At 42.0% G+C, this 24427-nt stretch overlaps 1 protein-coding gene and 1 pseudogene across 1 annotated transcript in view; one reads left to right on the forward strand and one right to left on the reverse strand.

Moving 5' to 3' along the window:
* Window positions 1–6865: 6865 nt before the first annotated feature.
* LOC142427497 (regulator of microtubule dynamics protein 2 pseudogene) lies at window positions 6866–7670 on the forward strand (annotated as a pseudogene).
* An 8149-nt stretch (window positions 7671–15819) lies between these two features.
* The window catches only part of LOC142427498 (uncharacterized), a 113996-nt gene continuing 105388 nt past the window's right edge, over window positions 15820–24427 (reverse strand). The window contains exon 5 of the mRNA XM_075532740.1: window positions 15820–15836. Coding sequence (XP_075388855.1) covers window positions 15820–15836 — 17 coding nt within the window. The remainder of the gene's footprint in view (window positions 15837–24427) is intronic.

Here is a 24427-nt window from a genome sequence, read left to right on the forward strand (position 1 = left end):
TCTTATCCATCCCCCAAAGAGAAGGTTATATGAAGATCCTTGTAATCAGTACCCCCTTTCTACCCCACCTTCCATCCACCCTCCCGGTATCCCCACTCTCAGCACTGGTCCTAAAGAGACAATCTGTCTTGGATTCCCTGTGTTACAGTTCCTATCTGTACCAGTGTACATCCTCTGGTCTAGCCAGATTTGTAAGGTAGAATTGGGATCATGATAGTGGGGGTGGGCGGGGAAGCATTTAAGAACTAGAGGAGAGTTTTATGTTTCATTGTTGTTGCACTGCACCCTGACTGGCTTTTATCCTCCTTGCATCCCTTCTGCAAGGGGATGTCCAAGTCCCCAAAGAAGGGTTTTGGGTCCCCAATCTGTACTCCCCCTCATTCACAATGATATATTTTGTGCCTTGATGCCTTATACCTGATCCCTTTGGCACCTATTGATCACACAGGCTGGTGTGTTTCTTTCATGTGGGCTTTGTTGCTCACTTTGAGCTAGATGGTCGCTTGATTACTTTCAAGCCTTTAAGGCCCCACATGGTATGTCCTTTGATACTCAGACACCATCAGCTTTCTCCCCACTGGGTTTTTTTTTAAAATATTTTATTAGGGGCTCATACAACTCTTATCACAATCCATACATATACATACATCAATTGTATAAAGCACATCTGTACATTCTTTGCCCTAATCATTTTCAAAGCATTTGCTCTCCACTTAAGCCCTTTACATCAGGTCCTCTTTTTTCCCCCTCCCTTTCTTCTCCCCCCTCCCTCATGAGCCCTTGATAATTTATAGATTGTTATTTTGTCATATCTTGCCCTATCTGGAGTCTCCCTTCCCCCCCTTCTCTGCCGTCCATCTCCCAGGGAGGAGGTCACATGTGGATCCTTGTAATCAGTTCTACCCTCTACTCTCCCAGCATCACCCTTCACACCCCTGGTCCTGAAGGTATCATCCACCCTGGATTCCCTGTGCCTCCAGCTTCCATATGCACCAGTGTACAACCTCTGCCCTATCCAGTCCTGCAAGGTTAAAATTCAATGTTAAGAAAATCAAACTCTCCACTATGGGACCAATGGAAAAAATCAGGATGAATGGAGATAATATTGAAATTATCTTGCTTGGATCTGCAATCAATATTCATGAAAGCTTGAGTCAATCAAGTGGTGCATTTCATTGAGCAAACCTGCTGCACAGACCTCTTTAAAGGTGAAGAGCAAGGATGTCTCTTTGAGGTTTCAGATGTACCTGGCCAAACTCTGAGGTTTTCAATTGTCTCATGTGCATGTGAAACAAGGACAATGAATGAAAAAGATCAGAGATCAAATGATGTACTTGAATTATTGTACTGGGGAATAATTTGATGGTAGGATGGACCACCAGAAGAACAAATAATTATACATTGGGTGATGTATACTTCTGATGCTTAATAGAAAGAAGTGAGGCGGTGATTTCTTCATCCCAAGTGCTTTGGATATTTGTTAGGAGAATGAGAATTGGATAAGAACATAATGCTTTATAAAGCATAAGGTCATTTTAAAAAGCTGACCTTTAATATGATAGATTGGCACAGTAACTGCTCCAAAGGCCTCATGCATCACAACTGTGAGGATGAAGCAAGACCTATGCTTCATTCTGTTTTCTCTAGTGTTGCTGTGGGTCCAAACTGATTTGATAGGACTTAAAATAGCAAACTACGAGGCCAATGACAGACATTGCACTCAATGGAGAGGAAGTGCACGCATTCACCTTTCAAATTGGAATCAAATAAGGATATCATTAAATACCAATCTTATTTCATATTGTGCTGAAACTCTGTGGTGGTTGCATAATCTGCTGTCCACTTGAGTATGTTAAAAGTGAAGGGGTAGAATTTAGCCTGTCAATCAGGTCGCAGCTTGATAACCTCATTTGGTAACAGTATGGAAATAAATAGCTTGCTGGAGGTGGGATACACACGTACTCCCTTCTGGATACAAAAAACTTCCCGAGCTTTGTCTCCCCCAAAGATGTGCTACATACTGAGGCTATTTTCCAGCACATGGTGGGAGGTCAGATGCTTCTAGAGATATACTCCCTGAAGGTCTCTGATACACTGTGGGTGGGATTCGCACCCTAATGATAATGGTTTCCACGGAGAGCCAGAGAACAGGTCAAATCTGCTAGGTGACATCCAAAGTTAGGCTGCCATCCTGAATCTACAATCAGCCCATCCTGTCATATGTATACCCTTAATCTCTCCTTTTCCTTTAGGTATGTACCCCTAGGCCACCCCCTCCCAATACTGTATTACCTATAGCACAACCCTGTCCTGTAATGCATGCCTTTACCTATAATTAGGGGCCTTGCATGCCCCCCTCAAAAAAAAAGATATATAAACCTGGGTTAGCAGTAAAAAGCTCTCTCCCCTCACTCTCCCTGTCTCGCCACTCCAATATTTCCTTTCCCCTTTTCCTCCTCCCCCTCCCCCTACTTCCTGCCCTCCTGTCTCCCATCTCCACTTGGGCCACCAATTGGGGCTGAGATGAGCATACTACCATGAAATGTGTCTGACTCCATTATTTCAATCTCTCCTTATTCTCTATGACTTTATTATAATCTTTATATACCTCACCTGTACAATTGTACCTATAAAACCCATGATTAGTTGGGGGGGGCTGACCTTTCACCCACACTTCCTATGAGGCATTCCTGCTTATAAGACACATGAAGATACACTAGAGTGCTGCAGCTGGAAGAGCCTGTAGAGACCACTGCCAGCATTCAGATGCTTCCATTGCCACTGGATCGACAAGTCTTTCCACCTACTGGCCTATTGATCTTCCTGTAATCAGGGCCATTGCATGTGCTGCATGAGTCTGAAGAGGAATTTATAGATTGGCATTGGACATATGGGTTAATATAGGACTTATGGATTTGATCTGTACTTGGCTGGGATGTTTTCTCAATATACAATTGCTCTTTTATATAAAGGTTTTTCTTAAACAGCTTTGAGTGTCTATGAATTTGTTTCTATAGCCAACCCTGACTAACACAAACTGTTAACAATAGCTATCAATCAACAAATGTAAACCAACTGCATCCAAAATGGCAACAAAGAAGTTAAACTCTGTAATTGCTGATGATAACTCTAATCACAGAAAATCCAAAAGCCCTAGAATAAAATTATTGAAAGTTCTAAAAAGGAAATCAGAAAATAATGCCACTTACAATAGCCCCCTAAAAGATAAGAAAAAATAGAATAAACCTAAGCAGAAAAACAAGTCTTGTAGAAAGAAGCCTTTAAGAAAAACACTACTACAAGGTACCAAAAGAAAAGCAAATAATTAGAATACTGGACCATGTTCATGAAGAGGAAGACTCAACTTTGTGAAAATAACACACTCTAAGCAATCTATAATTATAATGCAGTTATCATTATAAGTAACTTCTGAACAAGGTCCCAGCATCTCTCTTCAAGGACAAGGAAATTACTGAACAAAGTTTAAAAGAAATTACTTATCGACTTTAAAAATGAAATAGAACCGTCTTTAAAAAGGCCAAAACTACACCACCACCCCATACCTAGGAGATCCAATGGTGTGAATTACACAATAGACTATTAATTGCAAGTTCTGAAGTTCAAGAACACCATCTAATCCTCAGGAGAAAGATGTAGCTTTCTGTTCATGGAAGGTTTTACAGTCTCAGAAATCCAAAGGAGCAATGATGTTTTATCCTGTACAGTTTCTATGAGTCTGAATTGATTCAACAGCAGTAAGTTGGGTGTTGGGATGGGGATGGGGCCATCCCTATAACTGCACCAGCGATTGACCTAAAGGAAAAAGGACAGTTGCAGTTCAAGTGGAGTATCACTAGACTTGTCTCTGAATCCCTAAGACACTCTTCTCTGGAAATGTCCACCAGAAAGAAAACCAACACTCACTTGTGTTTCAGGTTTTCTGGATGTGAATTATCTTGTTTCTAGAGAAGATATTAGAACAGATTGATCCGTATATAAAGCCACGGTCACACAACAGAATGTTTCACTAATCCAGGCAGATGAACTACCTCAAGAAATGATTTCAAAGATGTCTTCCCCATGCAAATGAATGAATTGCAATTGAGGACACAACCTCGTGTGTCAGTTGCAATTTTGTAGCATTCTTTATTTAGAGTGTTGTGCAGCCTGCTGAGGAATGGAATGGAATGGAGATGCCCAAAGGAGGACCTGATGTCATTGCTGCACACGTGTGAAGGAGATGTCTGTTCCTTACCACCCGGACACCTCAAATCCTCTTCTGGGAGCAGTGCCTATAGCTGGATCTCAGTTCTCAGAAAGCAGAGATCAAACAAGCAGCTGGATTGACCTTCATAAGGACACATTGTTCTAGGGAAGAATTCAGGACCTCCAAGCGTTTTTCTTTTCAGGCAAGCATTCTGAAAGACCTTTAAACAGCGGGGTTCTTACAAGACTTTAAAACAAAGCTGTTAATTAACAAGGTGACTCTTCAGCTTGTCTAAAGTATTGGAAATCTCCACTGCACCAGAGAAAATTCCTAAACTCATTCAAGGTAATTCAACCTTCTTGTGACATATTGCCTGTTGCCGTTGTTGCTAATTTCCACGTCTGTCAGCAAGTATCTCCTGTCTGGCTTATTCTTCACTAATTTGGTGGCAGAGTTCGTAGAACGAAGGGACTTGAGAGATGCTTTGGATATATCTTAACAGAGACACTGCTAAATTGATTGATGGGAAGATGTAGCCAGTTTGAAGAAAGGATCCCAAGGATGTTATTACTGGTTTTCAGCAACATGTTTAGAGAATTCGTAAAATGGATCAGACATCAACCCAATGAACACAATGATTGGTATATTAAAGTTTATATGGACAAGGTGTGACTTTCTGAAATGGGCCAAAGGAGCTCCTTTGAGATTCCTCCTGCCAGGAATGTAGAAAATGGGTACAATTTGAGGAGCATTCTGTTCCAGGCATTAGTGTCTTTGGTTTTTGGTAACAATGAGACTGTAAGTGGATCTTGACACTGTGCTCTGCTGTTCTGACAAGGATGCAGAAAGGTTAAGGCTGATAAACGAGAAACCTGTGTCATGTCACCTGTCTTAACTGCTGGGTTTTCACATCCTGCCACCTTCCCCTTGTAAGGTTGATCAAAACCCTTTTGAAGATGAAGGGATTGTATCAAGATTTCCTGATGCTGAAAATATTAAGTCAGTCTTACACCATGGTTTGATGTATGGATGGTTGGCTCTGAATTAAACCATCCACCTTTGGTTTGTACAACAGTATTAGTACATAGGGGTAGACTCATAAATGTTCAAATGTTCTGTGTTAGAGTTGTGTTTAGGTTCTAAAACTTTTTTAAAAGCAAAAAACCCAGTGCTCAACTTTCACCCCTGAGCACGCTCAGTGAGACTGGCCATGCGAGCATTTATAGTGCCATGCTCTTTAAGCCTATATTTTCTTGTATAAATGTTTACCTATTTGTCTTCACCAGTGTACAATTCATTTTTTATTTTGGTGAGGGTGTGGTAGGATACCTGCCATTTAAGAAAATGAAATGTTAAAATCAGTGCACAAGAAATAGGCTGGTTTGAGCCCAGCACCACACTGAAGTGGCCTCCTGCTTTTGGAGTGAAGAAGCCTTATTCCGTCCACTTTTCCTCTTGCTCCCACACAAAAAGACAGCAATGGAAAAGCTCTTTCCCCCTTTGCTTGCCCAAGGGGATTTGAGAGCTGGCCAAGGAAAATACTTGTAAGGAATGGTGCTTTCTGTGTCAGTCCTGAACAGTGCCTGGTCTGGAAGTGTACAGTGATGGACACCTCAGAAACACGTATGGCAGGTTGCTCTCAGGAAAAACAGAAGCCTGGATTATCCATGTGGCAGCTCTGCTAGGGAGATGACAGCTCTGAACTGCCTTCCACCTGCTTGACCAGATCAGTCATGAGGGTGTCCAGATACATATATGATTTGTAGATGGAAGGAAGTGAGTTTTCTGCTTAGTGTTACCTTTGTCCTTGAGCTGCATAAACTGAACAGTAGGTAATCAGATTTCACAGAACCAATCTGACTGCTGGCTTGGTTCATAGTTTATATCATCCTTTGCTGTGAGTGCCTTTTGGTCTGAAAAATTGGGATGTTTCATAATACCCACAGCTAGGACATACTCTATATATTGTCCTCACTTTACATTAAAAGGATTGTGTTTGATCACTAGGGTTTGTCGATACTGGATTGTTTCCACTGTGAGTTTCTTAAAACGTTGTCTCTGCATAATAAAGCCACTCGTGTTAGAGAACCTTTGAACAAGAAAGTTTTGTAGGTGAAGTACTGCATATTGTTATAATATCTATACAAAAGAAGCCCTGGGTGTCAATTTAAGATTTGCACAATATCTGTTTTCCATATGTTAACACCCACAAATACACTAAATTGTTATTTTCTGCTGGGTTTTTGGAACCTTGGAAGTTATGTGTTTGTTTTGTTTCGTTACATCTATTTCTCCGAAGCAGATTTGTATGGCATTCAGTACAAAGACTTCAGAATAAGTCTCTGTGTTACACTCTGTTGCCTCTTGGCTATATAGCTTACGAGTGCAAATCGTTGAACTCCAACAAAATATTGTAGAGAACAAACCATAATGGGCTAAAATAAAATTTTAAAAAAGAGTTACAGCCAGGGTGTGAGAAACCAAGAGCGTGAGACACTAGAGACATCACTCTCTGCCCCTTCACCTTCCTGATTGCTGGGACTCTATCATTGGCCCTAGAGCTTCTGGTCCTGCCGTATTCCTGCTGAGCTTGGATCCACACAGCTCTGCACTCGCTGGCCTGTGATCTTCCTGCATTCTGCGTCATTGCGTGTGGCTATGTATGTTACCGTGAATACTGACACAGAAGAGCAGGGCTTTCCGGTCCCTAAGGCATTTAACGCACACGTGGAGAAATTAACCTTAGAAGCCCTTCTGCAGAAGGCAGATCACTTACGTACGACCGAGTCTGGCAAGGTGGAGAGCTTTGAACTACTTTGTGACCATAAGGAAAAGTTTAAAGAAGAAATAGAGTTTATTTGGCGGCTAACTCGTGCTTACACGGACATGTATGATTTATCTACAAATGTACAAGAAAAGAAACATTATGCTAATATTGGAAAAACGTTGGGTGAAAAAGGTGTTATGAAAGCACCCACGAATGGATATTGTCATATGTGGTTTGCAATTTTGTGCGGCTATGTATATGAGTTTGAGGGTTTGCAAAACAAAGTCAACTATGGCCATCGCTTCAAGGAACATCTTGATAAAGCAATCCAATTACTACCTGAAGAACCCCATTTGTATTACCTCAAAGGAAGATACTGCTATACTGTCTCAAAACTTAACTGGATTGAGAAAAAAATGGCTATTACTCTGTTTGGAAGAGTACCAACATCAACCGTTGGAGAAGCTTTGCACAATTTCCTTAAGGCTGAAGAACTGCATCCTGGTTATTCCAAGTCCAATTATTTATATTTGGCAAAGTGCTCTATAGATCTTAATAAAAAGAAGGATGCTGTGGAGTTCTGTAAATTGGGATTGTCACTTTCTTCAGTTACCAAAGAGGATAAAGAAATACAGAAAGCAACAGAAAATATTATCACCTCCTTGAAGAGATAAATAAAAGAACTTACTCTCCAAAAAAAAAAAAAAAGAGTTACAGCCAGAGAAAAGCACAAAGACATCTCCACCATGTCCTATAGGGTCGAACTGATGTCAATGAGTCTGTTTGGCTAGTTCTCTTGGTTCATATTTTACATTGTTATTTTTGATATTACCATCTTCATGCTATTTTTCTTTACCAGATTGTTTCTTTACTTGCATTTCTGGAAACCTTCACTTATGTTGAATGTTTCTGAATTATTTTCTTTAGATTTACTTTTTAAAAAACCCCTGGAGGCACTTCTTGTTAGTGGAATTGGAGATTTCACATGATTGCAACTGAAATTAAGTATCAACTAATACAGATACCCTTCCAACTGAGTAACCTTCCAGAGCAGCATACTGAGGCAGGGGCAGTCTGGGAAAAACCACGCCATGTGGACAAGTCCTGTCTCTTTGGGGGAAAACAATAGCTGTCCACCATAGTAGAATTCCCTTAGTGAATCAACATGCCGGGAGGAAGTACATTTGCTCTCACGGAGAAATCAATACACTGGAATAAATTTTCAGAGAGATAAAGAAACAAAAGCCCAGAATTCCAAGATACACAGAACGGCCATGAGAACAGGGTTTTATGACTTTATTTTGCAGCCTGAAGTCCCCTGATTATCAAAGCCAGAACACAAGTCTTAAAATCATGATTTTCTGGCCCCTCATGGAAGAATTGAAAGGATTTCAACAAATATATTGTTTATATGGAATACCAAGGTGCCCACCATGCAGGCCTGGCAAAGATAATCACACCGAAGGGTGGACAGCCAGACAGAACTGACAATGTGGATGCCACCTCATAGCCAGTCCTGTTCAGCAGGTAGCTATGGGGCAGGCAGGTGTCTTTTTGCAAGACCATAAAACGAAGAAATCAATGACCGTAAAGGAGCATCGCCACTTGGCCAACACTGACAGACATCGCACTCCCACACACTGGGATGTTGAGGATTTGGAGCGAACATATTGGAAGAGCTGCCTGTACCATTCTCCCATTTATGGGGCTAAGGTATGCGGCTCCTTATTTGGTGAAAAGACAGAGCATTGGAACCTCACACACCTGGGGACGATCCAGGGTCTCCTGGAGCAGGAGTGTGGAGTTGTTGTCAAAGGCGTCAATCCCCACTCCCTGTACTTTGGCCTGTGGAAGACCACCTCCGCTTGGCACACGTAGGACAAGGACCTGTACAGCATCACCCACCTGCACTTCAAGGAGCACAACACTTGGTATGCGGTGCCCCCTGAGCAAGGAGCCCGCCTGGAAAAGCTCCCTGGCAGTTCTCGTGTCTGCGAGAGAACTTCCTGTGGCACAAGGTGGCCCTCATCTCACCCAGCCTCCTCAGGGAAAATGCATTCCCTTTGGTCGGATCACCCAGGAAGCAGGCGCGTTCATGGTCACATTCCCCTAGGGCTCCCACGCTGGCTTCCATCGCGGTTTCAACTGTGCGGAATCCATCCATTTCGCCGTCCTGCGCTGGGTTAATTACGGTAAAGCTGCTTCTCAGTGCAGCTGCGGGGAAGCTGGGGTCACATTTCCCATGGACGCCTTCGTGCGCATTCTGCAACCTGGGCGCCATGAGCTGTGGAAACAGGGCAGGGACCGCACCTCCGTGGACCACGTGGAGCCCACAGCACTGACCAGCCCGGAGTGGACGGCCTGGAAGGAAGCCCAAGCTCTTCAGGGGCATCTGCAGTCCTTTAATTCACGCAGGGCCAGGACTTGCTCTCTGACTCTGGCTGCAACACAGTGGGCTTGGGGGCTGTGCACTGGTGTGTCCTGGTCTCACACATCCCTCCTGGGCAGGCAGCTCTGCTGTGCAGCCTGAGGGCCCTACCTTCAATGTCAGTAGTCCTGCGGGATCCAGTGTCTCCCCACTTCCCACCTCAGTTCCATCTGTCCAGTGTCTCCAGCCTCCACAATTGGGAGTCGCACTAGGAGCCCTTGGGACTGAATCCCACCAGCAGTCCAGGGAGTCCAGGGACATGAGGCACACAGCACGATCACTTGTGCACCTTCCCTCTGAGCCCCTGCCTGCTGATGGATCGTCAACAGATGACCCTGTCCCTCGGAGTTTTGAGATGCAGCATACTGTCAAAGCTTCTGGGTGCTGCTGTGACCCCATCTTCCGACCTTGGAACCCCCACTTGATCCTGATTCCCTGAGCATGCTCGCCCCTTCCTGCTGTCACTGGACATCTCAGGGAATCTCGTGGACATGGTCATGGTTATGCAGAGTCCTACCAGTGAGTGTTTGCCTTCGAAAACATTCTCAAGCCAAGTTGCTGTGCACTACATGTCCCTTGTAACCTACTCAGTTTTTGCTATGTACCACTCAGACGCCTGTAAATTCCTGCCTTCAATGATGTCAACAATCAACTTGACCGATCACTGGGCACAGAATAATGGAGCTGCTTCTCCTAAATCCTGAAAGAGGGCCAATACCAAGGTTCTTCTTTCTCTTTGAGCTCAGCTCAATTGAAGTTCTTGTCAAATGTGAGTGTGACTCTCATGCTCTCAGCCCCAGGAACAACAGTCTCACCAGCCAATATTCAACTTGGAAAGTGGTGACCTATCGTGACCCATTTACTTCACCCTCAGAAGTGCAAATTCTAGGTGTCCCAATATTTTCTCTTACTATGGACCTCCCCATCTCAATGACTACTATGTTGTTTGAAATCTCAGAGCACTTGGAAACACTTATGTGTCTTTTCTGAACAAGAATTGGGTGCTGTCCTTGAAAAAGAAATCCCTTGTCTGGATATCTTGAGCCCACTGTTTTCCAGTGTGTCTTGATACCTGGCAGCATCAAGTATCAAGATCAACTGTTTCAAAGGTGACTCTGTGATATTTAAGGAGGCAAACTGCCAGGCTTTTCTCTGATAATGCAGGATGTTGATTCAAATGGTCACACTTTAGCCCCCACAAAAAATTTGGACCAACATTGGATGATGTTGAGAATCTAAATGAGACTCTTAACTCATTTGCACTCTGAAAAATTGATCCAGTCTTCTACCAGTGAACATAGCTACTTCTTCTAATGAACCCCACACCTTTAACACACTCCATTAATTAAACCAAACAACTGCTCATGTAGAAACTGCACCTTTGTCCCTTGGAGTCTGTTATTATTTGGGGTTCAAGGATATCTAATTTGTGTTCATTAAATTTGTTGTTTTCAGTGTGTATCAAAAAAGGAAATAAATGGTGAAGGGAGACATCGGATAATGCAAGATAGGACAAAATAATCATTTATAAATTATCAAGGTTCATGAGGGAAGGTGTGCAGGGAGGAAGGGAACAATGAGGAGCTGATGCCAAGGGCTTAAGTGGAAACCAAATGTTTTGAGAATGATGATGGCAACCAATGTACAAATGTGCTTTTTAATTGTTTATCTTTTATTTCATAATCATAAACGTAACTCTGCTTTCCAGCTGGACTCGGGGAATAAGGAAAGAGAAAACTCGAAGAACTGGAGTGAGAGCACAAGATTAATTGATACTGCCAGCACATGGGGAGTAGAAGGGTGATTTCCCAAGCTACACAAGGAATGGTCTGGTGCTTAAGATAAAACAGAAAATTCTGATCACATTTAATTAGAGTTGTCCACAGTCAGCAATGGTGATCTTCTTGCTGGTCTTGCCATTCTTGGAACCACAACGCTCCATGGCTTCCACAATGTTCATGCCTTCTTTCACTTTACCGAAGACCACGTGCTTGCCATCCAACCATTCAGTCTTAGCAGTGCAGATAAAAAACTGGGAATCACTTGTATTGGGTCCAGCATTCACCATAGACAGGATGCCAGGGCCTGTGTGCTTCAGGATGAAGTTCTCATCTTCAAATATTTCTCCATAGATGGACTTGCCACCAGTGCCATAATGGCGTGTGAGGTCACCACCCCGGCACATAAACCCTGGAATGATTCTGTGGAAGCAGGAACCATTGTAACCAAAACCTTTCTCCCTAGTGCTCCGAGCGCAGAAGTTTTCTGCTGTCTTTGGAACGTTGTCTGCAAACAGCTGGAAAGAGACATGGCCGAGGGGCTCGCCATCAGCGGCTATGTCGAAAAACACAGTAGGGTTGACCATGGCTGGGCACAGCAGGACCAGACAGGAATACAGATTCAGGCGGTAGCATATGCAAAGCGCATATAAATGTGCTCTACACAATTGATGTATGTATGGATTTGATAAGAGTTGCATGAGGCCCAATAAAATGATTTTTTTTTTAATTGTGGTGATGATTGTACAACTCTTCTTTTTTTCTCCAACTCTTCATGATGTGATCAAACTATTGAATGGTATGATATGTGAATAATATGAAACAAAACTGTTAAAAATATGACTGAACTATTGATTTGTATATTTTGTGAATTATATGCCAATAAAACTGTTTTAAAAATTTTTAAAAACAACATATTTGGAAACGACTTTTGTGTATGAGATATATTAAAAACAAAATGACTCATCATCTATCCAGAGAGGATAAGAAGTAGATACAACCTGAAGACTACACAGAATATTCTGTCCCATTTTCCAGAGTAGATGTTTCATGGGGGAATGGAAGAAAAGTGTACAACAAAACACCAGGTGCAATAAACAGGTGGAGCTACTGCCCAGAGATACTTTCTAATCATTGAACTGAAATTACTCCTGGACGTCTCCTTTCAGCTGAATCACAAATTGGCTAAAAAATAAATGAAATACTCTATGATTTGTCCGGAGCCATGAGGCCCGGCCATTACTTGGAATTTATTAGCCTGAGCTCTGGATATTCTTCCACCCCAGCCTACGTGACAGAGCACTGCAGCTGTGTTTGACATACTTATCTTGCCAGAAACAGATAAAGAAGTCTCTATCTGTCTGCATGATTCTGTTCTGAGGTCATTATTCCCTGAATGAACTCTGCTCGCAACCTTGGGTAAACGTGTTTAATGAGTATATGTAAGCACCTGCATCTTGTTCCCCCCTCTATTGTTCTCAAGGAAACATCTGCATCTTGCTTCCCCCACTATTGTTCTCAGGGAAACACCTGTGGCTTGCTTCCCCCATTTATTGTTCTCTGGGAAACACCTGCGGCTTGTTTCCCTTTCCCTGGCCTATATAAGCTATAACTTTCCACTCAATGAACAAGACTTGATCAGGATATTGTCTTGTCTCCATTCTCCGTGCCTCTTGTCCCCCCAATTCCCACTCTCTCCTCCAGGATCCACGTTGAATTTCCCACGGGACGGGACAATGATTACTGGCCTTTTTTGCATTGAACATCCACAGTCTGAAACATGCCCATGCCAATGTTGTTCCCCAAGACCTTATCCCAGATACTCTATGCCTCCACTGAGTATGCTTTCGGGGCTGAGAGAAAGGGTTAGGGTTCTCTGCTGGCAGCTACCAGTCCGCTGCAGCATTGCTTGTAGATCCATTCCTTCCTCAGAGTCACACTCCCTGGCCAAGCATTTGAGACCACTTCCATTGAGGACACTGCAAGGCAGGCTACCAGAGATCAAGTGGAGTGACTGGATGAGGGGTATGTGATGAGTCAGAATGGCAGTCAAGGGGACCCCCTTCCCCATTATGCCCAATTATGTTTTCCATTGTATTCTTCATGTACCAAGAAGGAAACAGAAGAAACTTTTACTATCATTATTATTATTGCAATTGATTTTATTATTTTATTAGGAGCTCTTACAGATATTATAGCAATTCATCGTTCTATTAGATCAAACCTAGTTGTACAATTGCTACCATCATCATTTTCTTTCTTTCTTTCTTCCTTCCTTCCTTTCTTTCTTGTTAGTTCAAGGATCGTTTGTTGGCCTTTAGGAGTGTTTTCCAGTCCACTCTGTTGGGGCACCACACCCTGGCCCAATATCCACATTCAGCATTCCTTGGGGATCTTGCCGCTCCACTTCCTTGTTGTTCTGGTGCACTCCCCCAGTGTTTTGCCTCGGTGTGGTGGGATCAGGTCAGATGCAATTTGCACACTGTGCCTCCTGTGCTGTCCTCGGTAGCTACCATCATCATTTTCAAAGCATTTTTTTTTTCTTTAACCCTTTGACATCAATTCCCCTTTATCCTCCCTACCCCCCATCAATCCTTAATAAATATTAAAATTATTGCCCTATTTTACACCATCCAGTATACCCATTCACCTACAATTCTGTTGTTAGTTCCCTGCGCCTGGGGTTGTACAATCATCATTGCTATCAGTCCCCCTTCTCCTTTCCATACGCTTAGGGAATCATTACTCTCATTACGGTTTATGAGGGGTTTATCTATCTTGGATTTCGTGCATCAAAAGGTCTCAATTGTACAAATGTACACATGGAGGTCTAGTAAGATTAGTGAGGTAAATCTAAGGGTGCAATAGTGAGGCAAGGAAATATTTTTTTAATAGAGGACAGTTATGTGTTTAATCAGAGTTATACATCACCCTGCACATATCATCCTTTATATATAGCCCTTGTGTAAGGGACTGTCTTAATTGTCTTACAGGTGTCTCAACTTTATCCATGCTTTTTCACATCAATTTGATTGGTTATTTTTGAACTTCTGATTCCTGTTGACACCTCATGATCACACAGGCTGTTATGATTTCATGTGGTCTTTGTTGTTTCCCTCCTAAACAGTCCTGTGTTTAACCTCAGGACTTTATGATCCCAGGCACTATATGTTTTAAGAGCCGAGCACCATCAGTTTTCTTCACCACATTTGCATATGTACCCATTTTGTCATCAGCAATTGAGTATCACACGTTGCCACAATATTAGAGTTGTTTTCGTTGTATGTTTTCTTTCCAACTTCCTAATTATCACAGTTCTCATAAAAAGTTCTTCAATCTCATGGCACAATGAGAATTGCCTACAGAAAATATCCTTTTAAATCATTTTTTTCGTGATTGACAGGTTTCCACTTCTGCAATGTCAGTGGCTATTCGATGGTGATGACAAACAGTCATGTTCCAAACTTTCAAGGTAACAAGGCTTTATTCAAGGAGTCTGGTTCAGTTCGGGGAGGTAAAATCGCAATGTGGGATGTAGATCACAGAAGACAGCCAAGGATACATGATACTGAATGAGACATCAGGTGGGTTCAGATTCATCAAAGATAACAATGTTTGTGGAGCTAGATTTAGCACACACACACACACAAAAAAACCCAAACCACCTGTGCTAGTCCAGGTTGACTAGAGAAACAAAATTCATGGACACTCAAATATGTATAAGAAAGAGCTTTATATTAAAGGGCAATTGTGTATTGAGAAACATCCAAGCCCAGTCTAGGTCAAGTCTATAAGTCCAATATTCGCCCATACGTCCAATACTGGTTAATAAGTTCCTCTTTAGACTTGTGGAGCTATGCAATAATCCCAAAAGCAGAAAGACCACTGGCCAGTGGGTGGAAATTCTTGTGGACCCAGGGGTGGTGGAAGCATCTAAGTGCTGGCGTGGGTCTCCATGTGGTTCCTCCAGTTCCAGAGCTCTGGGTGCATCGGTATAGATACAAGTGCCTTTTTAACAGGAATGTCTTACAGGGAGTGAGTGTATCTGGCCTCCAGTGGGTTATTTATCTCTTTTGCACTCCAAATGAGTCATCCAGCTGTCTATGAGTTTTTTTCTCTAGCTTACCTGGATTAACACATAGCTATGAAAGCAACCCCTATTGAACTCTTAGATTAACCAATAAGCCAATACACTGTCCATTGTGACCTCCAACTGCATTTATTACACAGCCCTTCAGATACCATCCTACTTAGCAGGCCCCAAAAATGTGCAATGTAATTGTTTTTGCCACACTCTCCTAAGAGAATAGGTATAAACCTCTAAATCAGTAAAAGTGATTCAAAAAAGAAAGAAACTTGATATAGATAAAACACTATTAATAAATTGAAACAAAGTAGAAAGTCTTTACACCCAGACATTAAAACGTATTTTATAGCCATAGCAAACAAAACAGACTGGTACTGGTAAAACAATTGATATGAAGACTGGTGGATTATAATTGAACACCGGAAATACAATCAAATACCTATAGACACCTAATCTTTAATAAAGACACCTACAATCAAATACCTATAGACACCTAATCTTTAAGGCAGAGTAAGTGGGGGCAGAGATAGTCTTTTCTCTAAGAAATCTAATTTACGTTGGCTCATTACCTACAACAACAAAAAAGAAAAATAAGAGGACCCATACTACACACCATGTATAAAAATGAACTCACCATACATCAGAAACCTAAATAGAAACCCCAGAACCATAAAGGCTAGCAATGAAATTTTAGGGACAAACTAAAGGTCACTATCAAGGCATAAACACACTGTGAACATAATGAAATATCAGCACTATAAACGAAAAGTAAAGAACTGAGACATACTAAAAACAATAAACATTTATACACATTGAAATAATTCATCAAAAGAATTAAGAGAAAACGCACAGATTGAGAAAACCATTCAGTAATAATACATCAAATTAAGGGCAAATCTCCAAAATCTGTACGCAACTAAAACATTTAACAAGAAAAATACAAATAACCCAATGGAAAAAATAGGTACAAGACAAAAACAGACAATTCATTAAAGATGGCATCTAGATGTCAAACAATCATATTAAGAAATGTTAACATTCACTAGCAAGAAGAGAAAAATAGATTAAAACAATGAGGAAATACCACCTGACACTCACACATTTATCAAAATTCAAGACGGCAAAATAATAAATACTAAAGACAAAGAGTAGAAATTGGAATGCTCATACCTTTCTGGTGGAAATCAGTGTGACACTTCCTTAAACAAATGCAAATCCAAATACTTTAAAATCTAGTAGTCTCTTCATTTTTTATATACCCTAAAGAAGTAAAGAATACAATATGAACAGACATATGCATACTTGTTTATTGCTGCATTTTCCAAAATATAAAAAACAAGGAAATAACCAAAAACACTTATTATAAAGGAATAGACAAACAAACCCTGGTACTTCCATATAATAGAATATCATGCATCATTAAAAACAAAATGACTGTTAAACAGGAGGAGACATGGAAAAAAACTAGAGAACATTATGCTTAGCAAACTCCCTCAATCTTACAAACATAAATGTTTAATAATACTAGCATTATTATGCAAAGCACTTGGATTATACTTGAAAAGATAAGATTTTGATGACTGTGAGGAGGCAAAGGACAGGGATTGAACAGGGACAGGAGAGCCATAGGTTATTGAGGAGGATGGGGCAGAGAAAACAAAGAGAACCACTTGCATGGAGTGTTTAAAATGGTACTGCTGTTGATTTCCATTTCTTGAGAGATGGGTGGTGTAAATATATGCAGTGTACATATTTTTTTAAATCCCTCAAGATTTCTTATTCTTCCAATCTAAGTATTGGTCTAAGTGACTAACAAAAGAATAAAAAACCAAAAATCAAACTGAACTGGACTTTAACTATAGAAAAAAGTTCACTTCCAACAAAAAAGACAAAAGAAATCAGTAAAGGCTTTTTTTATGGGTACCCAACCTACTAAGAATCACTGACTTTATTAATCCATTGTGCTGGAAACTGAGAGTAGCATAGTAAAACGTTTAGACAAATAGACAGACGTAAGTAAAGAAGCAGACTCAGATTCGGACAAGAGAAAGAGAGAAGAAACAGTTGTTCCTGGTTTTTAGATTGCAATATGCTTTCTTCCAGAGTTGATAAGGAACACATTTCCATGGCAGAGAAATTCATTCTACCTCAGTGTCTGATAGAAATTTCCTCAGCCAAAAATCTTTTAAGGCATTTTTTCCATGATTGCCTGATGATCCCTGACCACTTTTCATTGTGAGCCCAACTTCTGCTTTTTAACTGACTGTTTCAATAATGATAATAAACAAGCCTGGCCACAGTAGAGTTTGGGAAGGTAAAACTCTTGTGGGTCATTGACCATCAAGGACAGAACAATGTATATAAGGTATTTAATGGGACATTAGATGAATTCAGATTAAGAAAAACCACTTGCAGCCCAGGTTATTTTAGGTGAAACAATGAAATAGATCAGAAACTTCCTCAGCCAAGTTACTGAGGTGTTCTTTCTCTCTGAATTGCTAATTTCAATCACTGAATGATGTGTTCAATTGTCACTAAGGCCCATTTTTATCAGGTTTCTGCTCACTTTAGTACCTTGCTCTACTTAGAATTGTTCTTAAAGGAAAGACTTAGCCCATTTAATTTTATGTTTGTTTTTAATATGTACTTTCTTCCTGAATTACTAATTAACAAAAGTCTAAGAAGTTGGGAAGCATGCCCTCCACCCACCACTTTTCTGTCAGTTTGTCTTTCTCTCATGGCTTTTGTGTTGCTGTGATTCAAATGAAAAGGCGTTTCAAATGCAAGTAGGTCACCCAAAGTGAAGAGTTTTTAGAACTTCCAGACTAAGAAGAAACTAAGAATGGATCAGTTGCCACTAGAGATCCTGAGCTTCACATCCAGGCCCCTCCCTCCAGGAGTCCCTCATTACCTCCGTGCCCTGCCCCTTGGGAAAGGCCCCACCCCTACCCAAATGATGCCATTTCCTGCCGAACCCACTTCCTCTGACTGTGAAGGTTCAGCCTGAGTGTCCCACGCTGGTTCCTAGACCCCGAGGCCCCTCCAGGGCCGGCATCCCCAGCTGTGGCCCGATCCCAATGGATATTACAGTTCCTGCATCCTGTCTGCCCGCGTTCCAGGTCATCGCGACCCAATGGGATATTTCCACTTAAATCCTTTCTGAGCTAGTTACAAGCCTCTCTGCATTTGGCTTGGGAATATGCCGGTCCCCTTTACCTGCTCAGAACCCCTCATTCACCCTCACCCTTTATGCCAGAAATACCCGATTGAGGGTGGGTTCTTGCCCACCTTGTCAGTTATCGGGCACGAGAGCAGGGGACCCCAGAATGTCCTTTACTGAAAGGAGAGGCCAGCCTTGTAGTCATCAGGCCACTCCACTGATGACCGAGGTCTGTATTAGCGCTTAACTTGTAAGCACCTTGCTTTGCAAAAGGGTACCATAGCAGTGACAGCCCCCAAATCCCCTCATAAATTAAGTCCTCACTTGGATTGCAGAGTCCCACATAGAGTAAACCTCCATTGAGTGCTCTCCCCCAAGGAAGCAAAGTTGTAGGTAAGGAAGCAAAGTTGTAGGTAACCTGGCCTTCAGGCAGAGGACTTTGGAGTGTGCATTACCTACACCTTTTTCCAGGCAGCCCTGGAAGGGGCAGTCTTTCTTAGAGGCTTGCAGGCTTGTGTGTCCTTGATGGAGGTCACCAAACTGAAGACAGTACAGGGGGTCTCCTAGCCATCCCTTATCAGTCTTGCCCTGGGAAGCATGCCTTCCACCCACCACTTTTCTTTCAGTTTGTCTTTCTGTCTGGGCTTCTGAGTTGTTGTGATTCAAATGCAAATGTGTTTCAAATGCAAGCAGGGCCACCCAAAGTGAACAGGTTTCAGCAGGGTTTCCAGACTAAGAAGAAACTACCAAGAATGAATCCATTTCCACTCCAGGCCCTGAGCCTCACCTCCAGGCCCCTCCTTACAGGTCGCCCTTATTATCTCTAGATCCCGCCCCTTCTCACAGACACCATCCCCTCCCCAGGTGATGCAATTTCCTGCTTAACCCACTTCTTCTGCCTGAGGAGGATCCCAGTGATCATCCCAGTAGTTTCTGCGGGTGAGTGCGTTTCTGTGTTTCCGTGCTGATCCCGGGTATGGAATTCCCCGCAGGCTTGGCGTCCCTAGCTGTGTCCGGTTTCCTGTGGACATTACACTTGCCACGCCCTGTCCACCAGTGTTTCGTGGTCGCTGAGACCTCCTGGGACATTTCCAGTTAAATCCTTTCTGAACTGGTTGCAGGCCTCAGGCTTTGGGCCTGGGAATACTCTGGCCGCTTTTCTTGCTCAGAGCTCCTCCTGCACCCTCACCCCTCGTTCCAGAAAGGCGCGATTGGGGGTGCTTTTTGCCTGGGCCCCTTCCTTCCTTGTCAGTTAGCGGGCATGAGAACATGGGGACCCCAGAGTGGCCTTTACTGAAAGGCGAAGCGAGCCTTGAAGTCATCAGGCCACACCACTGATGACTGAGGTATGTATTAGAGCTTGGTTAAGCTCTTCTTGATTTGCAGAAGGGTACAATAGCAGCGACAGCTCCATGTCCCCTCATAGATTAAGTCCTCACTTGGATTGCAGAGTCCCACATAGAGTAAACCTCCATTGAGTGCTTTCTTTCCAGGAAGCAGGGTTGTAGGTGACATGGTCCTCAGGCAGAGGGCTTTGGAGAGTGGCTTTGGAGTGCGGCCAGCTCCGGTAAACTTTTCATTTGATCCTTTTCAGTGTGGCCCTGATTAACCTTCAGACCTTCATATAACAGTTTCTTGGAACCAAATTCTATGTATGTAAATTATTTTTATCATGTTGTGTTTTTTTCTCATATGTTAACTGTTTCTTCATTTTGTTTGAATTTACTGTGCAAGAACTGTGTCCTACTAATAGCTCCTCATTTTAAAAATTGTGTCAATTATTTCTAATTAAAGGCTACATCCAGATATATAACTCTTGTATATAGTAAGATAGGATCTTATTTAAAATAAGCTACCATTATTTTCTCTGCCCCACTGCATGGTAGTGCTTGAATGTTCTAGCCTTTTATCCACGTGTTCCTGATAAGAGGCTTGTTTTGTTTACTGCACTACAGTGGGTTTTGTGAGTGATGCCATAGCACCTTACACTCCTCCTTAGGGTTTCTAGGCTGTAGTCCATGTGTTACCAATGGCCACCTCATGGATCACAACTGCTTTCATTTCATGGAGCTGCCAGTCCTTTAACCATTGGAGCAAGAGGGCTTCTTCATGGACTATTTTAGATAGGCCATGCTGACATGTTTTTCTTTATAGACATGGTGATTCTTACTGGGAATTATGTTTGTTACTCTGATTTAGTCATATTTCCAACAAACTATCCATGTGCATACATAGACATGAATATGCGATCATCATGTTTAATTTCCCCTTTGGTTAGGTGTCATGGACTTAGTTCCATCTCATGGCTATATCATGTGTTAGAGTGCAGAACAGTTCCATACTGTTTCTGGAGCATCATATTTGTGGAAGCAGATCTCCTGTGCTTCCATAGTAATGCTGGCTTTTTACCCCATCAAGCCTCAGTGGAACAGTCTAGTGCAAGCTATTTGTGCCACCTAGAAACTTTCATTGTCCCTAACCCGCCAAAACAAACTCACTGCCCCAAAGTCAATTCTCTCTCATAGTGTTCCTTTATAGGTGTCTGAGATCAAAATCTGTACAGGAGCAACCAGCCTCATTTTTCTCTTGCAGATGTGCTGGTGTGGTTGAACTGCCAGTTTTGATGGTAGCAAATGAAGCCAGAATTCATTTTTCCCCCTAGAAATGAACCAAATCAAGCAGATGCCCTGAAACCCACACCAGCTCCTGGAGAGTCCATGTGTGTCATTGCACAGGGATGTTGCAGAGGGGTTTCTGTGACTGGTTTCTCAAAGTGCATCACCCAGGCTTTCTTCCCTGGAGACCCAGAGTAGACACAAACTCCCAATCTCTCCATGAACACCTATCCATGTTAACCATCTGTAATGCTCAGGGACATCAAAAACAAAGCAAGGGACATGTGTGTAAATACACACATTTAGAAAAGCCAGAACCTATATAAGTTGGAAATCTTTCAGAGAAGGAAAACTCAAACTATAAAATGAGGTTGAATTTCTAACTATAACATGAGAACCCACACAGTTGAATTTGTAAAATTTGCAGGACCCAGAAAAATAAAGTCTTTGTGTTAATTTTCAGCTATTAAGTTTTTATGTGAATTGTACAAATATACTGTAACCTAACTGGCCTCTTTACCATAGCTAGAGAATAGAATTAATATCAACTTTAATAGATCTTTAAGAGAGATGGTATATATAAATAGCTTAATATTCTTCATGAGTTTTCATGGAAGATGAATAGGTATCCTAAAGATTTTAAAGATGTACAATAGGGTGAACAAGTAAATGTGGTGAAGAAAGCTGATGGTGCCCGGCTATCAAAAGAGATAGTGACTGGGGTCTTAAAGGCTTGAAGATAAACAAGCGGCCATCTAGCTCAGAAGCAACAAAGTCCACATGGAAGAACATACCAGCCTGTGTGATCGAGGGGTCCCAAAGGGATCAGTTATCAGGCATCAAAGAACAAAATAATCATATCATTGACTGCACACCTCCATGATAGGATCACTGAAGAGAAATGGGTGCATAAGCAAATGTGGTGAAGAATACTGATGGTACCCGGCTATCAAAAGAGATAGTGTCTGGGGTCTTAAAGGCTTGAAGGTGAACAAGCAGCCATCTAGCTCAGAAGCAAAAAAGCCCACATGGAAGAAGCACACAGGCCAGTGCGATCACGAGGTGCCAAAGGGACCAGGCATAAGGCATCATGCAAAAAAAAAAAAAAGGTATATGTGTGTATATGTGTATATATATGTGTGTGTGTGTGTGTGTGTATGTATGTGTATATGTATATATACCATATTGAATGAAGGGGGAAGTGCAGAGTGGAGACCCAAGGCCCAAGTGTCGGCCAATGGAGATCCCCTCACAGAGGGGTTTAGGAGAGGAGATGGGTTAATTAGGGTGCGAGGTAGTACCGATGAAGAACACAGCTTTCCCCCCAGATCCTGGATGCTTCCTCCCCCCAACTACCATGAGCTGAATTCTACTTTGCAGGGCTAGATAGGGCGGAGGTTGTACACTGGTACATATGAGGGCTGGAGGCACAGGGTATCCAGGGTGGATGATACCTTCAGGGCCAGGGGTGTGAGGGGCGATGCTGGGAGAGTGGAGGGCGAGTGGGTTGGAAAGGGGGAACTGATTACAGGGGTCCACATGTGACCTCCTCCCTGGGAGAGGGACGGGAGAGAAGGGGAGGAAGGGAGACTCCGGATAGGGCAAGATATGACAAAATAACGATGTATAAATTACCAAGGGCACATGAGGGAGGGGGAAAAAAAGGAGGACCTGATGCAAAGGGCTTAAATGAAGAGCAAATGCTTTCAGAATGATTGGGGCAGGGAATGTATGGATGTGCTTTATACAATTGATGTATGTGTATGTATGGATTGTGATAAGAGTTGTATGAGTCCCTAATAAAATGTAAAAAAAGAAAAGAGGAGAAAAAAAAGAAAATGATTAGGGCAAAGAATGTACAGATGTGCTTTATACATTTGATGTACGTATATGTATGGACTGTGATACGAGTTGTATGAGCCCCTAATAAATTGTTAAAAAAAAGATGTACAATATTGGAGGAATTAAAAAAGATGTATTACATTATTCTATTTAACATAATCCTGTACTATGTTCTATGTAGCATATTCTATTTGGAACAGATATGCAGTGGCTTCAAAAGGTTCATGGATAAAGTCCATTATCATTTTTTTAAGTCCATTATCTTTATTCCATTTTTCCATGACCTTTTTGAAAGCCCCTTGTGCATTCATGGCATAAAGGATGGCTACCAATGAGCTCCTTGTATCTCAATTAGATTATACTTGATAAATACTATTTGCCTACAATTGCATATCATGGTGACTGTATTTGGTTTCAGAGTAAAACTATACTTTAATGCAGTTCCTCATGTGCGGTCACCCCCCAACCCTAAAATTATTTTCATTAATGTAATTTTGCTACTGTTGTGAATCTGGCAACCCCTGTGAAAGGGTCCTTCGACCTCCAAAGGGGTTGCAACCCACAGGTTGCGAACCACTGATCTAGTGGGTGAGTTGGGTTAGCTAAACCCTGTTGGAAATCTTTAGTAGAACAAGACCCCTGTGTCTAATCCATGTGAAATGAAGTCGCTATTTCCCAGGACTGTCATCTTCATCCTTTCACATAGTGGAATGCATGGCACCTTGCTGAACCCGAGTATATGGGATATTTTAGGACACTGTGGCTGTGGATTTCTCTTAGGAAGAATGGACATTGCTGGACCTTTCTGAGAGGAAACTATAGAGACATGTGAGGATGGAAACTTTTAGAAACCTGATCTCAGTAGGTATGAATATTTTCATTAAAAAAGAAAAATGTGTGTGTGTGTGTGTGTGTGTGTGTGTGATACTCACTGATGCTACTGCAGTATATGGGCGGAGTAATGGGAATACTTTGTTATAACAACAAGTGTAGGAATTTCCTCTCAGGAGCATGCATGTCATGTTTCCCCATGAATCTAAAGCTCTTAGTGTTATACTAACTTCTTATATCAAGTGTGACTATGAGTCTACTAAATTTCCTTACATGTTATGTGAGTGTTGACCTTTGGTGCAGAGTATGTGTGCATTGTGCCTTGTAAGAGCTCTGTGTTTTTTACAAGGTTAATATGATAGTTTTATTTATCTAAAATCATTGTATTGGGGGCTTGTATAACTCTTATCACAATCCATACATACATCCATTGTGTGTCAAGCACATTTGTTGCCTCATCATTCTCAAAATATTTACTTTCTACTTGAGCCCTTGATATCAATTCCTCATTTCCCCCCCTCCCCATTCCCCTCTCCCTCATGAAACCTTGATAATTTATAAATTATTATTATTTTGTCATGTCTTACACTGTCCAGTGTCTCCCTTCACCCACTTTCTTTTGTCCATCCTCCAGGGAGGGCATTATATGTAGATCCTTGTAATCGGTTTCCCCTTTCTGCCCTACCTTCCCTCCACCCTCCCACTGTCACCA

This window comes from Tenrec ecaudatus, chromosome 15, assembly GCF_050624435.1.
Source record: "Tenrec ecaudatus isolate mTenEca1 chromosome 15, mTenEca1.hap1, whole genome shotgun sequence".
Classification (NCBI taxonomy): Eukaryota; Metazoa; Chordata; class Mammalia; order Afrosoricida; family Tenrecidae; genus Tenrec; species Tenrec ecaudatus.